The 22,932-nt window shown below is 43.0% G+C and overlaps 1 protein-coding gene across 1 annotated transcript in view; it reads left to right on the forward strand.

Annotated features, from left to right (window-relative positions):
- The first annotated feature begins 6,332 nt into the window (after positions 1–6,332).
- The window catches only part of KLF3 (KLF transcription factor 3), a 28,463-nt gene continuing 11,863 nt past the window's right edge, over positions 6,333–22,932 (forward strand). Inside the window, exons 1-3 of the mRNA XM_068680113.1 lie at positions 6,333–6,873; positions 10,471–10,509; positions 17,533–17,629. Of these exons, the coding sequence (XP_068536214.1) occupies positions 17,573–17,629 (57 nt within the window). The 5' untranslated portion in view covers positions 6,333–6,873; positions 10,471–10,509; positions 17,533–17,572. The remainder of the gene's footprint in view (positions 6,874–10,470; positions 10,510–17,532; positions 17,630–22,932) is intronic.

Below are 22,932 nucleotides of genomic sequence, written 5' to 3' on the forward strand. Positions count from 1 at the left end.
TATTTCAGCTGGAAACATTCGGTGTTCTTATGACCACTGTCTCTTGTTCTAACACTGCTCCTCAGCTTCAGTTTCAGCTTCTCAGTAACTTCCTCAGAGTAGCTGGGGGGCTGCTGCTAGGTCTCCCTGAAGCCATCTCCTCATCAGAGGGAAAAAGTTCCATTCCATCAGCCTTTCCTCACCAGGTATATGAGTGAGGCAGATTGGTTTGCCTCTGTACATTCATAAGTCACAGCCTTTACTGATTTTTTTTTTTTTTTAATATACCAACATATAAGGCATAAAAAAAAATAGCTGAAGATGGCAGCTGGAGTATTCCAGGGGTTAAACTAGTCCAGACTGGACAGATTCTGCAAAGTTTTTTTCAAACAGCAAGGGAATGAACCAATATCATGCTAACTTTAGTACATTTCTTCTGACAAAGGAATTAAATTCCATGCTGTGTCTAGTAAGACACTTCAGAACCTCACAGATCTGCAGGGAAAAGCGCAATTTTTTCAGTAAGTATTTAACAATACTAGAGTAAAAGAGAGACAACATTTTTCAGTCCTACATTAACTTTTCAAATTCTGCCAGCATATAGTTTTCATACAACAACAGCTTTTGAAGAAAAAAAAAAATTGTTTCCCAAAATTGCATGCTTTTGGAGGCTGTTTTTGAATATTGGGCATTATGAGTCATTCATGACTGTGGAAATTCCAGTAAGTCGATGGAGTTATGTCAGACCTGAATTTGACTCTTAATTTCTGACTGTATGTCCTAAACTAAACAAGTAAACAAACTCCCCAAATGTGAAAGGAGAGCAAAAATGCAAAAATGCATGTTAGCTTTTTCCTTTTTTTTTTTTTTTTTAAAGACATGTTTCAAACACCCAAATTAGACCCAATTCCTTCAGTCTGGCAGAAGGACACCTAAAAACTATGATCTCTGGATGTGAGACTTCCAAAAATCAGCTTGGGTCCTACTCAAGTTATGTAAAGCTGAAGCCATAATAATAATAATAATAATAATAATAATAATAATAATAATAATAATAATAAAAATAATAAAGGCAACATAGGAAAATAAATGTTTTAGTCAAAGAAAAAAAAATAACAGAATATCTTAAAATTTATCTGTTTTCCCATCAGTCAAGCAAATAGATAATAACTAGTGACTATAGGTATATCAGCTTTAACTATAGGCTACTACAGTTAGATAGCCTTAACTCTCTCTCTCCAGGAAGATCCAAGATATATTGTTCTGTTAGAAGAACAGAATCATAGAACGGTTTGGGTTGGAAGGGACCTATAAAGATCATCTCACCCAATCCCCCTGATCCAGGCAGCGACATCTCACTCAATCAGGTTATCCTGATCTGGCATTGCATCCTGAGTTGCTCGACTGAGCAAAGTCAAAATGACTTTTACGTGTTAAGGACCTTCAACAGACATAAACTGGTAGCTCTGAATTACTTTCTGTCCAAGCAAAGCCAACATTCATCAACGATTCGACTTTCTGTCTAACTGGAACACAAAAAGATTTTTTGAGAGTAGCAACAAGGAGCATTACTTCTCTGGGCTTCCCATTGATTCAAGACATTCACAGCATACTACAGAATGCAGAGTAGGTCTTTCTACAATGAAAGTCAACAGCTACACACACAGACTGGTTTACATTATATGTACAGTGAATTAAGCTGAACAGAGCAACTCACTTCTGTCCACGTGTTTTCCATTGCTTTCTGTTGAGAAAGAATAGTGGACAGAGTCTGATAAGCAACAGAACAGAACTTTTATGACCAAACCTCTGACTGCATATATTTCGTGTGAGCAAATCACATCATCTCCCCGTTTCCTGTTTTACACACTGAGGAGAAATTCCAGACACAGTCTTCAGGAAAATGTAATTGCTATAAACGCACAGTAGTAAAGCTCAAGACGAGTAAGAAGTAAGAGACAGAGGATCTACATAGATGGTAAGACTGTGATCTCAATTACATCAATATCCATACTCCTCTGAGCTCACATTAGGAATAAATTTGATGAGAATTTGGTCTCCAGACCCAACCATTTTTACACATACATATCTACTATTACTACTATAATTGTCACAATTCTTTCTGCTATGGAAATCTCAAGTCTCCCTCATCTACATCTTGGACATCAATACTTGCTACGACAATCTTTCTACACATCAAATAATGAAATGCAACCCCAGCAGCCTTCAGTAAAAGTTACAACTGCAACAAAACCATGCTTGTTCTCAAAAATATCAACATGTATAAAGAAATTAAATCCCCCTTCTCTCCCCACCCCCAAACCTCGTCTCTGTAATTTTGATTGCTGCCTGGACTTGAGGGCTGACCCTTACAGGGCAGTTTTTTTATTAAAGGCAGCCATGTGTGACTGGGTGGCTTTAACAAGAAGGAGCAGCCGTCCATCCCTTCCTTGTGTGAGGCAGCGAACACAAAAGAACCCTGTGTTGTGGTGGCTAAAATTTGTTTCTGCATAAGGTGAGAATTCATTTTAGGGGTGAGCAACAACGGCAATTGCCTTGGTCCTCGGGCGATGGGAAGGGGCAGGCAGGGAGGAGGAACCTCAGATGGGGCAGGCAGCAGCACCAGCCATCAGCACCAGGAGGAGAGAGGCTGGGAGGGGCTCAGGCATCTGCCTCCTCCCTAGGCCCCATCCGCCTTACCACGGGCTCTGACCAAGCTCCTCGGGTGGTTTCCTCCCTCACGCACCTGCACGACAGACCCGGGGAGCCTGGCTGCTCGCCACCATCTTGCCCTTCCTTTAAGCAAACAGTAAGGTCCCAATTATGCAAACGCACGGGTTGACTCACATGCTACTCACGTGGCCAAGTGGCCACAAGATGAGGGGCTACCACGCCAACACAAGAAGCTTCCACACAGTGAAAGTGTGCCTTGCCTTGTACTGTGAAGCTCTGAGTATCTACAAAAGTCTTTCATGGGGACCAGCGGGTTGACACTACCCACACAGCTCCCAGAACTGCACGAGCATCGTCAGCCAAGAGACAGGGCTGAGTCACACAATTCACAGGAGGGTACGTCTGTTCTGCAGTCACAACTGATGTGACGGCGGTATGGTATAAACACAGCCGGGCAAGCTCTAAATTAGCTAGCTTGGGCACCGGTAGTAGTCTAGCCGTGGAGCTCAGGCCAGCCTAACCACTCAGGTATTTACCCAGCTTTTTGGGCACGTTTTCCAGCCAGCTCTGAGTTCCACGCTGCCGCAGCTGGATTGCACCCAGCTCCCAAGCTGGCTTGTTTAAAACCAGCTCAGGTATGTCTGTGACTGCAGTGTAGACATACCTAAGCTTCTAAATCATTTAAACTCCTACTGTCTCAACTTCCACATTTCTGAAAACTTGGAATTACAACACAGAGCCATATCAGTGCTGTGCTGCTGAGGTTAAACATTCGGTGTACAAGAAATATTAGTATACCATTTTAAGTGTGAAACTTGTGGTTCTTCTAAGAAGTGAACTGCATTTAAGAAAAATAATGAATTTTGCTGGATATATGATGACCTCTCTCTCATTCCACCCAGAGCTAGTTTAGTGAGTACCAGATGTAGAGGTGAATATCTGACCTGAAACTGCAGAACACGGTAGGTTTATACAAATGTACCTGAATACATCAAACATGTATAGGCCTTATCCTGTATCTGTGGACTAAGGACAATTTATCTGCATAAATACCACTCATTGACCAGATAGCACATTTTGTGACACAGACAGACTCAGAATAAATGCCAGAGTTGGGACCAGCAATCCACCCCAAGTTCATCCCATAACCCAAAGATGAATTAAGGATTGAAAAAGTACAGAAAAAGTACACCAAATACAGTACACTTCTTTTATTTTAAACTGTTTCATGTGAAGAAAAAAAAAAGATTTACCCTTAAAAGATGTAAATTTGTTTACAGTTTAAGTCACATTTCTCACAGAGGTAATGTAGCTGATAGTAGCAAGTGTTCATTTGTGCATGGCTGGATTTGGTCCTCTTACAGACATCTGAACATCTTATACCTTTTAATTTAACATTTTAATACTGATTTCTTCATGTCAATGACGCACCCCTTCACCTCCGCCCACTCTAAGTACCACCTCCTGTCTGCTTATACCAGAAACCTGACTGTGCCACACTCTCCGTCACACTTCTGAGAGTGAATCTTCCATCTCGTGACAAGGGTTTGTGCCATGTGCTACAAAGCAAAGCAAAGAAGACCCAAGCAATAACCTTTATTCCTGTCATACGAGGGACTTGCATGCCACTGGTCTTCCTCCTGAGAGAGAAGTCATTCAGCACGGCAACATCTGAAATGCTGCTGGGATGATGGGCAAAGCAGAAATGGAGGAGGTGTTGTGCTGGAAGATGTTAAAGGCTGCCATCCGCCAGTCCTTTGATCCAGAAACACTTCCAGACCTGGTTAAAACTGCTGGGTCTGCTAACCAGATGGCAAGGACTCTCCACACACCCAGCTTCCCCCTCCTGGCTTTTCAATTCCTATTAAAATCAATGAGATTCTGCTCCTTTCAGAATTGGAACATCTCTTCACATTTTTGAATTGCTTAGGTACAAAAACCAAACACAGGAAGGTAACGAAATGCTGACAGGTGCACAGTCCTGTTTTGCACCACAAAAGCATCGCTCACAACCCCCTCTCTCTTGTTTGTTAATACAAATCCAGAGTGACTTCACAGAACACAGTAAAATTGCACTGGATTAAACTTGGTTCATCTGAGGCCAGAACAAGGTAATAGTTAACAGGAAAATCCAGTGATTTTACCAGGAGGAGCATGCTTGCTACTACGAAATATTTTTGCCTGTTTCAGAATTGGACACCAAAACAACTCTGCCCCCTGACTTCAGAGCTCTAGCTAGCTGTGTAACCTGTGCTAGCTCCCAGAATAAGAGAGTGCAAAGCTGGGACATAACTACTTTATCTGGAGCATGTTTGTGCAAGAAAATTACAGCAGCTCCTTTTCACAGCCCTAACAAAATGTTTTGTGTCTGTCTGTATGTTCTAACACAACAATTCTGTTTATTTTATAGGCTTATAATAAAAAAATCACACTTTATGAGCTACATGATAATATTTCAACAATACCTTGTTGTGACATGATACAGTGTAATTATCCAGGAGATACTACAATTTATTGTTGTGTCATTGAGTCATACCCTTCGGGGTTTCAGACTGGTGTCTTAGTGTGCTTTTTAAAGCCCATCGGGCTATGTCAGGGGACACATTAAAACATCCTAGAACCAAAGATGTAAACTGAACATGTGGCTGTGCACAGCAGAGCGTGCATCTTGAAAGCATTTCTCCCTGTCCTTCTCCGTTCCTTCTGTGTTTTGCTTTTACAGCTTTACTGACTCGGTAATAACCAAAGAGAACAGAAATAACAACCACCAGAGGTGAGTTAGGTTGGGGTCCCAGGCAGGGACTTGAATACAGGCTGATCCCAGGGGGGGCTGGAGATGCCCAGCACCCACCGCTGGTGTTACCCACAGGACCAAACGTGTAATCACGGGTCCCACAGGGCGACTTCTCCACCCTTAAAAAGCTTCTCATCCGTCCACAGCTCGCACTGCGGGACGGAGCCTTGCCAAGCGCAGCGGTTGCCTTTTGGTTGACGTGTCAGGTACCATTTATCAGTCAGAAGAGGGTAAGATTTTACGTGGCGCAACGAGTATATAACACCTCATCTACAACATGTAGAGTGTTGGGGGCACAACCTTTGCCTGAGCAACAGAGCCGAGACGGCAGGCCGGGATTTCACTTCACTTTATTCCAGCAAACACCGCTCCGAGTGCAACCCCTCGGTCCACAGGGAGACAAGCGGCTCCTGCTCCGCGGGCCGTCCGTGCAAAACCCCAGCCTCCAGCAGCGAGCGCCGCCCGGGGCCGCCTCCTGCCTCCCGCGGGGGGCCGAGCCGGGGCCGCCTCAGGCCGCTGCCCCCCCGGCTGGCCCCGGCCCCCTGTGCGCGGGGCGTGAGGCGGCGCTCCCCGGCCCGGGCCTCAGGCGGCCGGCAGCGGGCGAGCCGCCAAGCCGGGGCGGAGGCGGCCCCACACCTCTGCCCCACGCCGGCCGCCCGGCCTCGCCTCGCCTCTCGCCTCGCCCCGCTCCCTTCTCCCAGCCCCCGCCGGCCAAGCCAACTCGGCGGCGGCAGCGCCCCAGAGCGAGCGAGCACCTCCCTCCCTCCCTCCCTCCCTCCTCCCTTCCTTCCCCCCGGGCTGTGCCGCCGCAGGTCGGCCGGGGTGGGCGCTGAGGGAGGGAGGGAAGGAGGGAGGGTGGGGAAGGGGCGCGCTGCCGCGGAGGGGAAGGGAGGGAAGGGAGGGGAGGAGCGGCCGGCCGGGCAGGTTTGTCGGCGGTGGTTGTCCCGCTCCCCGCCCCTCCCCTCCCCTCCCGGGGCTGCTGGCGGATAATGAGTGTCTGCGCGAGGCCGGCTGCCCCCGGGAGGCAGGGCTGGGCGGCGGGGAGTCACGGCGTGCCCGCCTGTTTGTGTGCGCCGCCGCTCGCCCCGGCCCCTCGGCGGAGCCTCCACCCCGCGGGCGGGGAGCCGCCCTCCTGCCTCCCTCCCTCCCTCCCTCCGTCCCCGCCCGGCCGCGCTCCCCTCCGTGACCCTCCCGGGGAGCCGGGCAGGGCGAGAGAGGCGGCGGCGTCATGTGACAGCGCGGCCCGGTGCCAGCAGCCCGGGGGGAAGGCGGGAGGCAGGCAGGGAGGGAGGGAGGCAGGCAGCGGGGCCGCCCCTCCTCGCACACACACCGCACACACACACACACAGAGCCGGAGCCACGGCGCCTCCAGCCTCCAGCCCCGCCGCCCAGCGCCCCCACGGCGCCCTCCGCACCTCCTGCCCAGCGTAAGTGGGGGTGGGTGTGGGGGGGGTGCGGCAGCCCCCCGGAAAGTTTCCCCGAGCTGCTGTGGGGATGGGGGGGCTCCGGGGGGCTCCGCGCACCTGCCCCGACCTCGCTGGGACGCCCCCGCCGCCACCATCCCGGTGCGGGGTGCGGGGGCTTTCTGGGGACGGGGGGACAAGCAGCGGACCGGGGGGTGTTCCCGGGTGGGTTCGGGTTTTGGGAAGGGTCCTGCCGAGCTCCAGGTTAAGCCAGGGGGTGGTGGTGCCCCCCAAAACCATATTATCCTCCCCCCTCCGAGCTGGCAGGGGTCGAGGTGAAGTTCAGCCGCGCCGCAGCTGGGTACGGCGGTAGGAGCAACGACCGCAATTTGCTTCCCTTTTTCTGGACGCCGTTCATTTGTTATTATTATTATTAATAATAATTAATTCTTTAAGCCCAAACGCGGACGGGAGCGTTTACTTTGGACTTTTGTCAGACGCGCCTCTCGCACGGCCGGGGGCAGCCCTGGCACAGGACAGCCCGGTGTGGGGGGCGCAGGCGGGGAGAGGGGCTGGGGGCTGCTCAGGAGGGCACGGAGGGGGGAATAAAATAGGGACTTGCCTCGTGTCCTCCCCTGATACCTCACTCACTGTACCTGTATTGTCCGCTGTGCTTTATTTGCTTCCTAGCCTTTGAAAATGCAGGAAGTGCCACTGTTTGTAGAGCTGAACTCTGAAGGCTTTATTGTTATGAAAGGCTGAATTTGGGTGCCGGATACGAGAGCTTTGAAGGCTTACTTTATTTAAACTAATATCCATGAGTGCTCATTACCTGTATTGAAAACAAAGGCTTACATGGCTGCTCAGTAATGATTTTTTCCCATATAATACTTTTAAGATGCACACTCTTGGTAATTGCATGAGGAACTTCTTGTGTGAGAGGAGCTACATCTGGATTTGATAATCCTGCCTGACCCAGAAGAGATTTACTTCAAACTAACTTTCCTCTTGTATTTTTAAGAGCTTTTTGCCTAGTATAAATACAAAAACTTGAAGCTGGTGTGAGTGGCCTTTTTTATTTCTGTCCAAGCTGGCAAAATACCTTTTTTTTTTCCCCTGCGCACAGTGTGGTACAGACCACAAGGGGGACGGGGGCAAGGGCGGGGTGTGTGTGAGGAGGGAGAAGATATAAAGTGGTCTGTGCCTTCCATGAGAAACTGGACAAAATTTGCCCTCGGTAACAGAGCCGTGAGACAGCCTTGATGTGCTGCGAGGATTTGAGCCATGCGGTCAATACCTGGTCAGCCGAAAGCAAAAGCCTTCAGATAAAAAATGATGCAAACGTGAGCGAGATCAGCCAAAGGCTCTAAGGTAGTAGAGACAGGAGCTGTGCAGCCACCAAGTTGCTTAGTTCCAGATGCTCGGTGTGAAGACAGTAAGGAGCTGATATCATCAGCATAAAGCCTGCACCCACACATTGCTGTGCAGATGCTCTGCTGGCCAGCGCACTCTTAAACACCAGCCATGGGGAGCCTGCAGCAGTTGTTAGTGCTGCTGTAGTGCCAGTCCACATAATTTGCTGTAACATGTTCTCACATTGGATAGCGTTAGATGTCCCACCCCTGGTGTATAAATAACTGATGCAAAGCATGTAAGGGAAGAGAGTGCAATGAAACCACAGCTTTGAAGGAAAGCAAGTGTTGAAGTTACCCTAGTATATGACATCTAGGCAAAATGCACCTTTCCTCTGCCTCTACCTTGAGGAAGGAGTTCGTTTATCTGGCAGGGTATTTGGGCGCTTTGCAAATAGAAGTGTTTTATCCACAGAAAGTCGGGTCCCGAGGCAAAGTCTCTGCACATGGCAGAGGGATGCCGACAGCCACGCGTGCGGTGCTTTGGACAGATGCAGTAGGTGCGCTGAGCTGTGCAGGTCCTCAGCCATGGAGCATGTTGGCCCAACGAAGCGAGATGCTGCCTGCAGCAACCCCTTCCTCTACAGCTCCTCCTGTGGCCGGCTGATTCCCTTGGTCCTGCTCGTGTAGGTCCTCGCTTCTGGGCTAGGAGCTGTGACTGCTTGGAGAAACGAAGCTCTGCTTCTGTTTAGCTACTGGCTTTCTGTCAGCCCTGTAATAAATCAATCAATCCCAGGGAAAGGCTTCGGTTAATCGTCATGACCCGTGGTGTCTAAAAAATCTCGTGCTCCCTCGTGTTGTTAAGGGTGCCTGTTTGTAAATAGGGCAGGTCCCCAGCATAAGGACAGTGTTTTTCTTCACACCCAATGAACAAACACCTCCACCCACTGTTGTTGTTTTAAAAGACTCCAGCTGCTCATGAATATAGGGTCAGGGAGGGCCGCCTAAATGTTTCTCTGTGCTTTCTCCCCAGCGCAGCCAGCAGAGCTGTTTCCTGTTCTTTGTTTCAAGGCTGGGGTTTGCGTCACACATTCCAAGTGGCATATGTGGTGCTCTTTCCTGTTTCAGGCTGTTTTCTGGTAGATCGGTAGCCTCGTCCAGGCCCCTTGTCACTGCCCCTCAACTCCCAATCCCCACCCAGTGAGTTATCATGTCTCTACACACTCACGATTGCTTAAGATGCCTGTGTTATGTCATCATGAGATTTCCAAGTTAACCTTTAACGCGCGCCCGCGACTCCCAATGTGCTTATGGGGGTGACCTGAAGAGCTTCGCTCCCTTTGCCGAGAACGGGTACTCAAGTCTCCAGAGAACTGGGATCCAGTTTTCTCCTCTGGCTTGCAACACCAGCCGGGCTGGAACAGCTCCATTAAAGCTGCGGAGTTACGCTGGTGTAAAAAGAGTACAAGAAGAGAGCCCACATCTTGCAGATGCACCTTGCAGAGGGAGCTTTGGCTTCTGCCCTTACCCAACCTGGATGGCCCACCGCAAGCACCTCGTAGTTCCAGTTCATGAAAGGGATAAATATTTTCTCATCATCCAAACTAGAAGATTCCCTGTCTCATGGATGTGATACAGAAAATGAGACTGCTGGCTATCTTTTCTTGGGAATAAATAGGTGTAGCTGTCCTACGTTTTGCATTTCTGAAGGCGCAAAAGTAATCTTTTTAGTCCCGTTTTTAGATTTGTCTTCTTCCCACAGCCTGTTACAGGCAAACATGGAGAAACATCAAGAGGAAGTCCAAAAAGAGATATAAATCTTGCTGTTGCTTTGGGTCTGACTGATGAAGAGCTAAAGGACCCAAGCCAAAGCTCATTGAAATCAAGAGAAAGACTTGCATTAACTTCACTGGGCTTTTGAATCAGGCCCCTGGATGAAAATGCAAGATGGACTGTTTATTCTTCTCTGTCATTTCTGTGCTGGAATATGCATGTTTCCTGTTCGCACCAAAATACTTTAACTCTTCTATTTTGCTACTTTTTTATTTCATTTTTTAAAGTAGCCTTTTAATCCCTGCAGTTGCTCTTTAGGATGCTAAGGATCACTTGTTTGTGATCATTGCAGATGTTTTAAATGCTATTGTGTCTTTTAAGAAGTATCTGAAATACATGCTATGAACTTCCTCTTTCAGGGTTTAATTGTATGTGAAAAAAATACTTACTAAATAATATGCGCATCCTTACATGAACTTGTTTCTTGTCTATTCAGAATTCCAGATAACAAGAAGTATTTGGCCGCACAGTTTTGGTAAGTTGTTTACTGATTATTTTCACATTTGTTACTGCCACTTATTTTTACATAACTATTTTTACTTAATTTAGTCAATTTGCACAGGATTTCAAACATTTCATCTTTTTTTTTCCCTGTGACAAAGGAAAAATGTTGCATTTAACTGTAGTTTGATATTGGAAACTAGCGTATAATAAATGCAGTACATTTTGTGGTTCACACCTTTTTGTATTCAGAAGTCTTACAAAATCCAAGACTGAGATTAAAATTATAATAGTTTTGTAAACCAACTTTTTAATATTAATTAGCACAGCTAACAGGAGGTCTTTTAAAGTTCCTTTATGCTGTCAGCATTGAAGCTTTGTGTTTTCATTCCAAGGCTAGTTGCTTCCAATCCAGAATATGAAGTTTGGCAGAGCTGGTTTTAGCAGAGATTTAACCCTTCCCTATTAAGTGTTGACTTGATGCTGAGCCATCCTTTGAGGGCTTTGTAGCCACAGTAGATACCTCCCAGGGGAAAGAAGTGCAAGTGTACATCAGCCATACTGAATGCTAAAGCTGTAGTAGTTTTTTAGTAGTAAACCAAGTCAGAATGGAAAAAAAAAAATACAAGTGTGTGGTCAAGTCTGCCTATCATGCAGTCAGTACGTTACCAACAAACTTGATCCATGAAGGCACGACAGAATTTCCGCTTTTAAAGAGTCTGAGTTTCTTTGATCACTGTCTCACTTGTACCCACTACGCTATCCAGCTCTTTTCCGTCTTGTTTTTTTCACTTCTGTAGATACACAGAAGTTCATCAACATTTGCCCTATATTCAAATCCTCACTCAAATTAGTCATTTAAGCTATTGTTCATAAATGTACACTTTCCTTAGGATTAGAATTTCTTTCTTTTCTCCCATACTACCAAAAATTTTTAATCTCTCTCAAGGTTCATGAAATAGTAGAGTCCTTTATGTTACAAAGCAGTATCTTCTGTCATTCTTCCCTAGTAATATAAAAAGATAGGATTAATATTTGTCCTTTAAAATTATCTTCAAAATTAAGAAAAAACACAACAGAAAACAAAGTTCAGTTTGGAAGGGAAAGATTATCATACCATTCCACATACTTCACTTGTTTTCAGAAGTCTGATCTTTTATCCTTACTAGACTGTTTCTCCTTCGAAGCAGTAGCTTGAGTTGAGACAGGAAACCAGACAGTAGTCTGCCCTGATAAGGGAGAATATTGTCTAATGGAGGTGCCTCAAGAGCTTTTCTTTCTCTTTCCCTTGGGTTCAGTAGATGTAGAACTGAAGGTTGAACTGGACTCCATTTTTCTTTGGCAGAAAAGGCATTTTTTTAGTAAGCACTGCACAAACTTTTTTCCCTGAAATTTTTATGTTCAAGAAGTCCATTTCCCGACATGTGGCTTCAAACAGCCTGCAACAGTAATTATCAAATCTAATTGAAATACTGATTAGTCTGCTACACAGCTGATAAATGATTATGACAAAACAGTTCTAGGTCAAAGTGATATCAGCAAAGTTAGAATGTACAAGCTGCACAAAATACCAGATTTTTCAGCCTGCTTGCACTGGAGGGAAGGTAAAAGATGTTTGTGTCAATAAAAAGCCAAAATAGTTTGAAATTATTTGCTATGTGAAAGGAAAGAATAAAATGTGGTGTTACATAAAAATTAGAATGTTTAATTGCAGTGGATTTTAAAAAACTAGTTATTTTGGTTTCATTGAAGCATCTAGTTGAAGAGGCATATTAATCTTAGAATAATGAAGGTTGTAGGGGAACTCTTGAGGCCATCTGGTCACGCCCCTGCACTAGGGTGCATGGCATTTTTGGAGAGCTTTTATTGTTAAGTGACACAACTTAACTAAATTGAAACAAAATACTGCCATTTGTCTTAATATTCCTTTTACGCCTAACAAGTAAAGCATTCAGCTGAAAGTTTTTGTCCAGGTGCCACTTTCTTTTTACACGGTATCCTACATTTTTGAACACTTACTGCCATTTCCCAGAGGAAATTCAGTGAATAAGCAAATACAGGGGGCTGCTGACCTGCAGCATGTTTTCTTGGTGTACTGCTTCTTCATGATTTTCCCCCTGCTGTTCTTTGTGGGGTGGCTGCTCCGTTCCCTTCCCCCAGCTCCATCTCGAGGCCTTCGCTCCTTCCCCTGCTCATGCTGTCTGGGGCTGGATCTGAGAGCTGTGCTCTGCTGAGCTGGGGAGTTTCTTTGCCTGCTGCTATTTTGGGGCCCGGCGCAGTTCAGCGCTCGCTTACTTCCCATTAAAGTTAATGGAACTTCAGAAATACTTTTTTTTTGCTGACACAGGTCTTGATGAGCAGCCGGTACTGTCAGTGCAAACACATCTTGCTAGGAGCTGTGGAAAACCCTTTCTCAACCCTTTCCAGGGACTCCTGCTGTCACGCTGTTTTTTCCTCTGTCAGACTATCTTCCAAGGTTCCACTGAAGGAGGCTTCTCAGCCCGGCCCAGGAAGCCTCCCCTCCCTTTGGATTTCATCAGTGGAGAGTCTTCTGATGTTATCACTTCTCCTTAATAACAGGGGAAGTTTGACTTGAGGCTCGCAGAAGAAGTACCACTTTCGGGGCAACAGCGTAAGTCCCAAAGGGCTTGGGCCGAAGAGCTGCAGCCACAAGAAATACGGTGGCTGCCAGATACCAGCAGCACTGCCCTGTCTTTGGGGAGGCCGCTCAGGCAGCGCTAATTTAGCAGATACCATTACATTATTCTGTAATTATACCAACAGTAACAATAATACCTTGATGCTTCTAGACAAAGCCTCACTGTACCACAGGGCAGCATTCCTTGCTTCCCCAGGCAGAAAGATTGAGAAAGCAAACACTGGCGCATAGTTTTATGCAGAGTGAAGAGAGGGAGGATTTATGGCCCCCACCCTGCTATCCACAGCTGTGCTATCTTTCAGGTCACTGCCTGCGCTCCCAGGTCTGGAGCAAAGGCTCTGTGCTGCCGAGAGGATCTGTAGTTGTTGGATGTGCAGAGCCAGAACTGGACGTCCACCCCACCCTTTCCTAACAGGGCTGTGGGGTTGGCGGACCTTGAAGGTGAGGTACAGAGCCATGGCAGGAGCACGATTGCCTTTCAGCAGCTGGTGTGTGGTGCAGATGTGCAGGCTGGGTGTGTTCTTCAACTGCTTTGCTCCTTTTGGCCACTGCAAATAATCTATACAAATCCTTACTGCCAGAATGCAGGCTAAGTGACTTTAAGCTCTCATTTACTAATTATGTCTCTGAAACAGCAAACCATACCCATCCAGAAGTTAATCTCAAGAACTCTCCAGTCCTGACAGGGACATGAACTTTCCTTCTGAAGGGGATACTTCGGTTCTTAATTGGGTTGTAAGGGCAGATTTTGTGATTTTTCTCATTTGCTCTTTTCACTGGACTTCACACATGGAAATACTGAGGAACTTTGCCTGGACTTTACCTTGCACCTGTCCTTATTTGCATACAAAACCCAATTGCTTCATTTGTCTTTCTGAAGTACAGGGCGTGAGCAAAATCTTATCAAAAGCCATGTCCTGTTTGGACAAGTTGGACTGACTTGGCAGAGATCCACAGGGTGGAGTGAATGGGAGGAGGCAAGAAAGTAAAACTGGGTGGCTTGTTAGCAGAAAAAGAGAAGGAGAGAAAAAAAAAATAGAAGGTGGAACATTTGCCTACCGGATTGCAGTTAATTATTTAGTTTCAGATTACATGCATTTTAAATTCTTTTAGCCCACGTGAAAAAAAAAAATAATAATTTATCTACTAGGTGAATACTAAAAGCCCTTATTTTTTAATATGTTTAATGTAAATATATTGTTGTTTCTTCAGTATTATTTTAAGGGTACCTCAGAAAATAGGAACAGTATTTTTACTTTCCAGAAATTAGTTTTATTTACTAAACAATTTGTGGGCTTTCAAACAAGCATATTATGAAATCAGTGTGTAAAGTAGAACCCAACTGTTTTTTTCATTCCTCTGTAACAGAAACAAATAAGATTGTTTACTTTCCTTGTTGGCCCCTTCTCACATGTTTAGAGGGAAGACATAGTAAGATTTTGATTTGGTAGGCATAATTTTACAAATAAACTAAGAAAAACTACTTTAATTTCTTACTTGAAGTAGCATGGTGTATTTGTGTGTTTATTAGTGTGTATGTAGACATATTTCCTTGTGAATATGGGCCAAGCAATCTCTTTGGAGCACTGTTTCTAGACACAAAGAGCATGGTTTTATGAGTTTGCTTGCAGTCTTAGGAAAGTGTCACTCTGAGCTAAATTTTAAATGACAGTCCCAAAGCTGGTTTATATTGACTCTCTAGCAGCTCTATCAATTTCCACAAAATAAGCATCAAACACTCTAGTCTGGACCAACAAGACCAAGTGTTATACATTCATTGATTTTTCCATCTTGAAAATTTTTCTACTTACTGTCAAACTGGGAAAGAAAAGCTATCTCTTGAGTAACACATGATGAAGGAGTACTCAATTTCTGCACTGTGATGCAGCAATAAACGTAATGTTTTCTTCTGTTCTTAGATGACTGCATCTGAGAAAGACTGAGAATTACTTTTCACTTTTACTTGGTGCAGTACACTTTCTGTTGTCAATGGCACTGCACAGTAATTTCGAGTCCTCTCAAGAAACACTCAGATGCGTAGCATGAAGTGAAATGTGAAACAAAAGTCTTTCATGCACTTGGAGCAAAAGGAGGGAAGGACTAATTCTTAAATTGAAGAAAATCCAGTTTGAAAACTACAAAATGAGTAGCCTGGGAACATGACTGGTTTCTTAGAACAAGTCCTCTTCTTCTCTTCTCTTCTCTTCTCTTCTCTTCTCTTCTCTTCTCTTCTCTTCTCTTCTCTTCTCTTCTCTTCTCTTCTCTTCTCTTCTCTTCTCTTCTCTTCTCTTCTCTTCTCTTCTCTTCTCTTCTCTTCTCTTCTCTTCTCTTCTCTTCTCTTCTCTTCTCTTCTCTTCTCTTCTCTTCTCTTCTCTTCTCTTCTCTTCTCTTCTCTTCTCTTCTCTTCTCTTCTCTTCTCTTCATTCTTCCTTTCCTTCCTTCCTCTCTATACTGAAGTACAACTTGATGTGTCACTATCTATGCACATTCAAAGTAAAAACTGAAAGTTTCTGCAAACCTGAAAGTAAGTTGTTCCAAATTCTTATGTATGAAGTCTGAAATGGTACATTTTTCTGTAAATATTCTTTACGTTTAAAAATACCTCTTTTTTTGTGTTCCCACAATGCATATATATGTCAGTGGATATGTGTAAATGATGCATAGATACGTGGATATATTGCTGAGGTAACAGTCCTCTGAAATGTTAGTTCTGTCTGGGAAACACTAAAAACCTGAAAAAGATAACCATTCAAAGAAAATAAGTATGGTTGACAACCTTCTTGCAAGCATGATTAAAGTGTTAACAAAATTATCATGATTTCTAGTAAGTAGAGTCATCTTTACAAAACTGCTTCTAAACTAAAACTACATTTTGTTTAAAATCAAAATTGCATTGAGCTGTTCTATTTAACTTTTTTTCTTCAGTTTGCTTTTATCAGGCCTGTGATTTTTCTAAGAAATGCTATGAAGATACATTAATTTACTTGTGATCCTAATTCGTTTCTGTTATTCAACAGGAACACTGTTATAATATTTTTCTGTAACGCTTGAAACTGCATTCATATACCTGAATAATTAACTTGACTTGTAACAGCTCATGCCATCTTTCTCTGGAAGCATTTACCAATTCCTTATTTACAATCACATGTGGCAGTTCATTGCAAGATTGTTCATTAGCGTAGGCTCTTTAGCTTTAACTTGAAACAGGTATAGTCTAACATTTCATATAAATTTCTGGGGAAATTTTCCGGCCAGGACTCCAAATCTGTTGTTGAGCCTTTAGCCTACTTCCTTGGGGTGAAAATGTCTAGATGGTGTCTTCTGGCTGTATTCGTTTATTTCCAGTGCCATCTACTGGTCAAAAGTAAATGTAAGTTTTTTGTCAACATCTTGGAGATGTCAGACCACTTCCTTGCAGGGCAGTGCAAGGTGCTGTACATGATCAAAGTATCCTCGCTGAACATCAATCATATAATATATACCATCTCAACTAGTATATAAAAGCTTATCAACATCTAAATGTCACTGAGAACAACATTACTTTGCTTCGCTTTGTTTTACTTTTTTCCTTTGCTTTATGGCCCACTCCAACAGAGATATCTGTTCTTTTCCTGCACAGTATCTTTCCAAACTGACCAAAGATGTGTAATACAATAGTTAAGTGATGACGTGCTTTATGCTAAATATTTTTTTTCAGGCAGTTCAAGATAAGCTAAAATTGGAAAAGTGAGGTTGAACATTGTAGAAAAAACAACTGAAGCTGCACAGAATACAGCCAGATTTTCTGGAGTGCTTTTCCTTTGCATAGTTAGCAGAAATTATTGTTGAATTGTCAGCAAATGTATTCTCTCCAGAAAATAACTTAAGTATTCTTTCATGTTAAGTTATTGCAGCACATTGAGTGTACTTCTCCAAATTAGTCCAGATTTTTCATCGTCTTTCTTCTGCGTTGATTTCAGTGTCATTGCACATGAAGGTTTTGGCTTTTCTATTAGGACTTATAGGAAAGAGATTCTTTCCAGAATCAGTTCACTTTATGGTCAGCTATACAAGATTATTCTGAAGTTAAAATCATGATGAGAAATGTATGGTCTAAACTGTGTTGTATTTGCACACTGACAGCTAATGGAAGTTGATATATGGACATGAACAATAAAAATTCACAGCAACTTTCATTAAAGTGAGCAGATGTCCCTTTATTTCAGTGGCGAATGGGAAAGAATAAACTTAAGATAGCTTTTTTTTTTTTTTAAATGAAGCTCTGTCAAATATTTAAGAAACTGTGTTAGAGATGGATAAATACAGACAGTTACCTGGCAAATACTAAGTTCTCTACAGTTCAGAAAGTTGAACTGGGGCTTTCCTGCAGCTTTCTAACACATTGTCTTTCTTGTGTAGGCCGGGACATCGCAGGCATCAGAACAGGTGAATAAAAAAGATGCTAATGTTTGACCCAGTCCCTATCAAGCAAGAAGCCATGGACCCTATTTCAGTGGTAAGACTTTTAAAAATATTTCAGCCATTGTAATGACACTGTTCCACCTATAAATTTATACCAAGATTTCTGTTAAGCTTTGGACTAGTCTAGGAAAGGTTGTGAATCTGTATTTTGATATTAGGGCAATAAGACTCATAGTGTAGGAAGACTTTCTGTACTTCATGAATTTGTTGTCCATGAATGACCTGTGGCATTACTTCTGCTGGTATGCCATCCACAGAGCAGAGGAGAGAACATCGAAGAACTCTTCACCCACACACTGCAAATACGATCTCTTTAGGTCATGCTGCTGACTTCATGATGGAAGTAGGTTGAAATTAAGGCACTAGACTTTACAGTGAATTGGCAAGAGCCTGTGGTTTCAGTGTTACACCTTTGAACTAAATGAACAGTTTCTCCCCATCCCCTTTCTATTCTGGTCTTAACCACATGTGCCTAGGGCTAACTCAGTGCTCTAACCAGCAGAAAATTAATCTTGACAAAAAAAGTAATGCTTTTTCCCTGGGTATGCTGAATTAATTATCTTAGCATGTAATCAGATGAGAAACAGTGGAGGAGGACTGGAGAAAAAGAAATGGAGACTTGACTTTTCAATTGGGTTAATTTTCCATCAGCTTGGTATATAGGGTCACCTCTGCAAAGTGTTTGATAAGCAAGAGCAACAGGAACATGTGGCTGGGAAGGGGACACTGAGCTGTGATGATTTAGGGTGCCAGGGAAATACAATGTTAGGAAGCAGTTTCCCCTATACTTCACCTATTCAACTTCAGGCTGCTGCCACTGTAAGAAAAGATTGTTTGTTTTTTTATTCCTCTTTTCCAGCTTTTTGCTCCCACTGTCTTCTTTGTATGACATGAGGCTACTGTGTGGACACAGAATAACTTCGATTCTTTGGATCAGACCATTGAATTGCTAACCTGCCAAAAATACCCCCCTTCCCCCCCTTTTTTTGTCAGATCAAGCAACTAATCTGATTCACTCTGCAGCTGCTTAATGCTAGAGTAAGGGGAGGGGAAAGGAGGAGGGAGCAGGACACCTCCCCTTTCAGCAGTAGCCTGCAATAAGATCAGATTAAGTGTGACATGAAACCACACCCTTAGAAAGGCTGATCAATTAAAACCGTGAAGTCAGTGTGCATAAATTAGGGTGCATTAAACTCATTAAACTCATGCTCTGACTGGCATCTCTCAGTGAAAAGTTTGTTTTCTGTTCTATTTAAAATGTAGAATAATTGCATTAAATTAAATACATCCACGAGCACTCTGATTTCTTTGGTGCTAGTAAGGACACTTCTTGAGAGTTAAGCTTTATATACATTTTAAAATTAAAGTTTGACTTCCATACTTGCTTCTGAGCAATGATAGAAAAATAATTGTCCTATTACCGAGGGTGTAAGCATATTGACAAATTCCAATATTTGGGTCAAGAAAGAACCTTAGTATTGATCAGTCTGTCTGTGACTTCAATCACAGTTACTGCATGTCCTTATTGAGATGAGTGGTGATTATCTATGATTATCTAAGGATGTTTTATGGCATCTATCAAAGGCAGAAAGTGGGCCACCTGTATAATAAAAATGTTAATACATGAGTAATAGAAAATCACTATAGAGACACCATGAGCTGTCTGCTGTACACATCTGCCTTCATCTCCCAGAAAAGGCTCTGCAGTGGTTTGGGATGATGCACATGAGAGGCAGGAGACCCTGCCCCAGCACCCTGGGCACAGTCAGTCCCTCAGAAGGCTGACCAGGAGAGGAGCGAGCCATCGCCCCTCAAGAACTGTGGGTGAGAGAGAACATGCAGTGGGAAGAAGAAGGGCATGTTTCCAACATGAAGCACTTCAGGACTGTAGTTCCAGACGTTGTGTATTCTATGCTGCATGCTGCTTACACATCAGAGGAGTGGTTGGACCTCTGGAGTCAGCTTGGGCATCCTCTTAACTCAGTGCTGTCACTCCAACTAGCTCCTAGAGGCTATTTGGAGCACTTCTTGGTCATGTAGCATCCCTGGAGCCCTCCTGCCAAGGCTGCCCAGCGGGAACAGCATTTAAAGGCATGGCATGGAGAGAACATAGGAAAGGCTAGCAGCCATAGCCAAGCTCATTAGTGCTCATGAGGAGGTAGAAGGAAAGACAAACTATTAGTGTCATTTTTTGGAGGCGCTGAGCATAGGATTCAGTTTAACATGGGCTGACATAACTCAGTTTCAAAATCAGGATTTGTATGGTATCTGTCATTCCAATAGTATCATTAGAGATCAGACTAAATGAAGCCCTTTCAGAATGATTGGTTATTTTACCCAAGCATACACTGTCTGTAGGCATAAAGTCTGTCTTTAAAAAAATCCCATTAGTTGGGGTGGGAGAGGGAAACAAATTATAGTCTTGACTCCACTGTATTTCAGGGCGTGTGGCTGAAAGGATTAACTATACTTCTCAGATGACAGCAACTCGCACCCACAGCATTTCATCACTCTACCAACAACTCGTACTATTTATTGAATTGAATTAATTGAATTATTAAACACATTTTATGATAATTCTTAGTGAACTAGTGTCAGAGTCATCTGAATCCTACCTAAATGTTTTCTGTGAGGACCTTTTAAACATTTGGACAAACACCAGTGACCATTTAGTGAAAGAAGTTCCTTTTCTTTGTGTGACCATCTTTCTTTGAATTGAAATAAACAGTTTTCTCTGCCCCTTCATCAGTAAAAACAAGACCAAAAACAACAAAAAAAAGATTGTTTCATCCCTTTTTAAGGCAAAGTGCAATGTGCTACATGAGGAATTGAGGTCTTAACTCGTCTACTAGCATGCCTTTTGATTTATTAGCTATTCTGGACTAAATCCGGTTCATTCTCTTCCATAATATATACTTACACATGTTGTCAAATCAGTAAGCAAGTTCTTCATCTGTTTCTGGTTTTGTAAAAGTCTGGCTAGACTATGGTTAAATTCATGAGGTCATGTAGTTTGAAAAAGACTCGATGACTTTCTTCGAAATGTATTATCCTGTACAACAAGCAGTACGTTTCACTGTGGCAGTTTAACAGAGTTGAGCAAATTCTATCAGATCAGTGCTTCGCAATGTCCCCTTGTGAAAGCAGCAGTCTTCTGGGGGCTGATAGGTGCTTTTGACACTCTTGGCTGGGCTTCTTTGATAGCTTGTCAAGAAGAAAAGCATGGTGATTCTTCCTCGTTTTGGAATTACTGATTTAAGTGTATCAACCATATGGTACTTTCGAATGATAACTCAAATATCAGAAGTTCCTTGAACAGCAAGGAAAGGGAAATGAACTGCTTAATAAGGTCCAAGAGGGAAAGTATCATATCAAACATAAAAAAGATCTGGATGGAGACTGTAAAGGAATATAACTTGAAATACAACCCTGCATTTTAGTAGTGAGCTAGTGTGGGGTTACACTGTTCTGTTCTGCACAGGGATGTTTCATCAAAGCAGAACTTAAAGGAAAGTGAGAATTTGTGGGTTCTTTGTGTTTTGTTTTTTCTTTTTTTATCCAAGTCAGACTGAACACCCACGTGCACTCTTAATTCCCACAACAAAAATCCAAAGTAAAGTCTTACCAGCTTAAATATTTTGGGCAGAGCAATAATATCCAGTTTTACATTGTTCCAACAGCATGCTGAGCGTTCAGTATTTTCAACATAAGATCCTTAGTATGGCTGCAAATCTGGTAGAGATCTGGTCAGGATGGACAGGCTGCAGTCCCCAGGGGAAGGTCTAGGATTGGTGAGAAAAGACTGCTCATGCAGGCTATGAAATACGCTCCTGGTTACTGCAGTTGGTGGCATTTTGAAGGCCAAGCAGTGCCAGTCAGGCTATTTTGTTTGCTCTTCTTAATGCTCCCAATTTACAGAAGGACACTGTGAAGTCTTCTTACAGTGTGAAGGCCAGTGAGATAGATCTGAGTGTGACTTACTCCAGATTAACAGGGTTTCAACAAAAATGTATCCCATGTGGGCTCTGATTGATAGCAGATACCCTACTTTTGGTTGTTCAAGCATCCTTCTCGTCTTTTTCACCCTTTCTATACCCAACACAGATTTGGAAAGCCTCACATACTGTGAATATTTAGGTACACAAATAAATTCAAGAAATTCCCTCTTTTTTTCTTCTACTCTTTGAACTGTGAGAGGCATAAGGAGGCATCTTTCTGCTGCTTTAGAAAAATCTCTCTCTCTTGTCATAAAGAAAATCATTTGTTGCACCACGTTTTTCTTTCACAACTTTATCTGCTATTTGGATAAAACATAACAATTACAGTCTTGAAGAAAAGTTTAGAAAAATGATCCAGCTTCCCCAAACTGCCATGAGAAATAGCTGATGCCAAATCTGTACCAGATTAATGACAACAATGTAAACCTTTTATGAAAAATAATTCAAGTCATGAGAGGTAATACCGAGTACCTAACATAATCAAGTTTTTAAAATAATTTTTTTCTCCCCAACTCTTAGAAGCAATTTCTTGCTTGTGTAAATATATGTTACTTAACTTTTCCAGTTTATAGGTCTTGGTGCAACATTTTAATAGTCTGGTAGTTTTTCGGCACACGCTTAGTGTTACTTGCAGAACTGGGTACAGCTTGGAGATGCTTCATTCTTTGACTCTATGACCAAAAGCATTCCCTAAGATATAAACGGTGAGGTCTTTTTGCTTTCTAGTATTCTTGTAGTCTTTCTAAGTTGTAGGGTTCAGTGCACTTGTGCAAGATCTGTAAGGCTCTGCTATGCATGAATTCATGCGTGCTGTGGTACACAGAGAACTTTACAGATCACAGGAGTTTGTTATTTTCATGTAACTGATACGAAGTATTAAACTCTATCAGTATTCAGAGGCCTTCCTCACTTGGAATTCAAATAAATTAATTACTGATAGGCTCAGCAATGGTGGCGTACCCACAGAACTTGTTTTACCCCACAATGCATGCAATAATGGCATTTTTATAGAGTTGTGCGGAACCAGTTACCATAAAAGATGAACATTTTTATAAGTTGACCTTTTAAGTCATAAAAAGGTTTATTAAATAACGTTTCTGAATTTTTAATGTGATATTTACTGTTTGAATATTAAACACAATTTTTATATGCAGCTTTATTTGAAAATAACATTAGTTAAGAGTATTTTATAGACTCAGTTTTGTTGTTTCTCATCACATCAGGAAAACATAACATTTTCTAAACTCACTGTTTCAAAAAAAAATTAAAAAAATAATGTTTGTGTCATTTTGCAATGATACTTCTGGCTATCATCAACATTTACAATCAGATAAATGTC

The sequence above is a fragment of the Anas acuta genome, chromosome 4 (genome assembly GCF_963932015.1).
Source record: "Anas acuta chromosome 4, bAnaAcu1.1, whole genome shotgun sequence".
Classification (NCBI taxonomy): domain Eukaryota; kingdom Metazoa; phylum Chordata; class Aves; order Anseriformes; family Anatidae; genus Anas; species Anas acuta.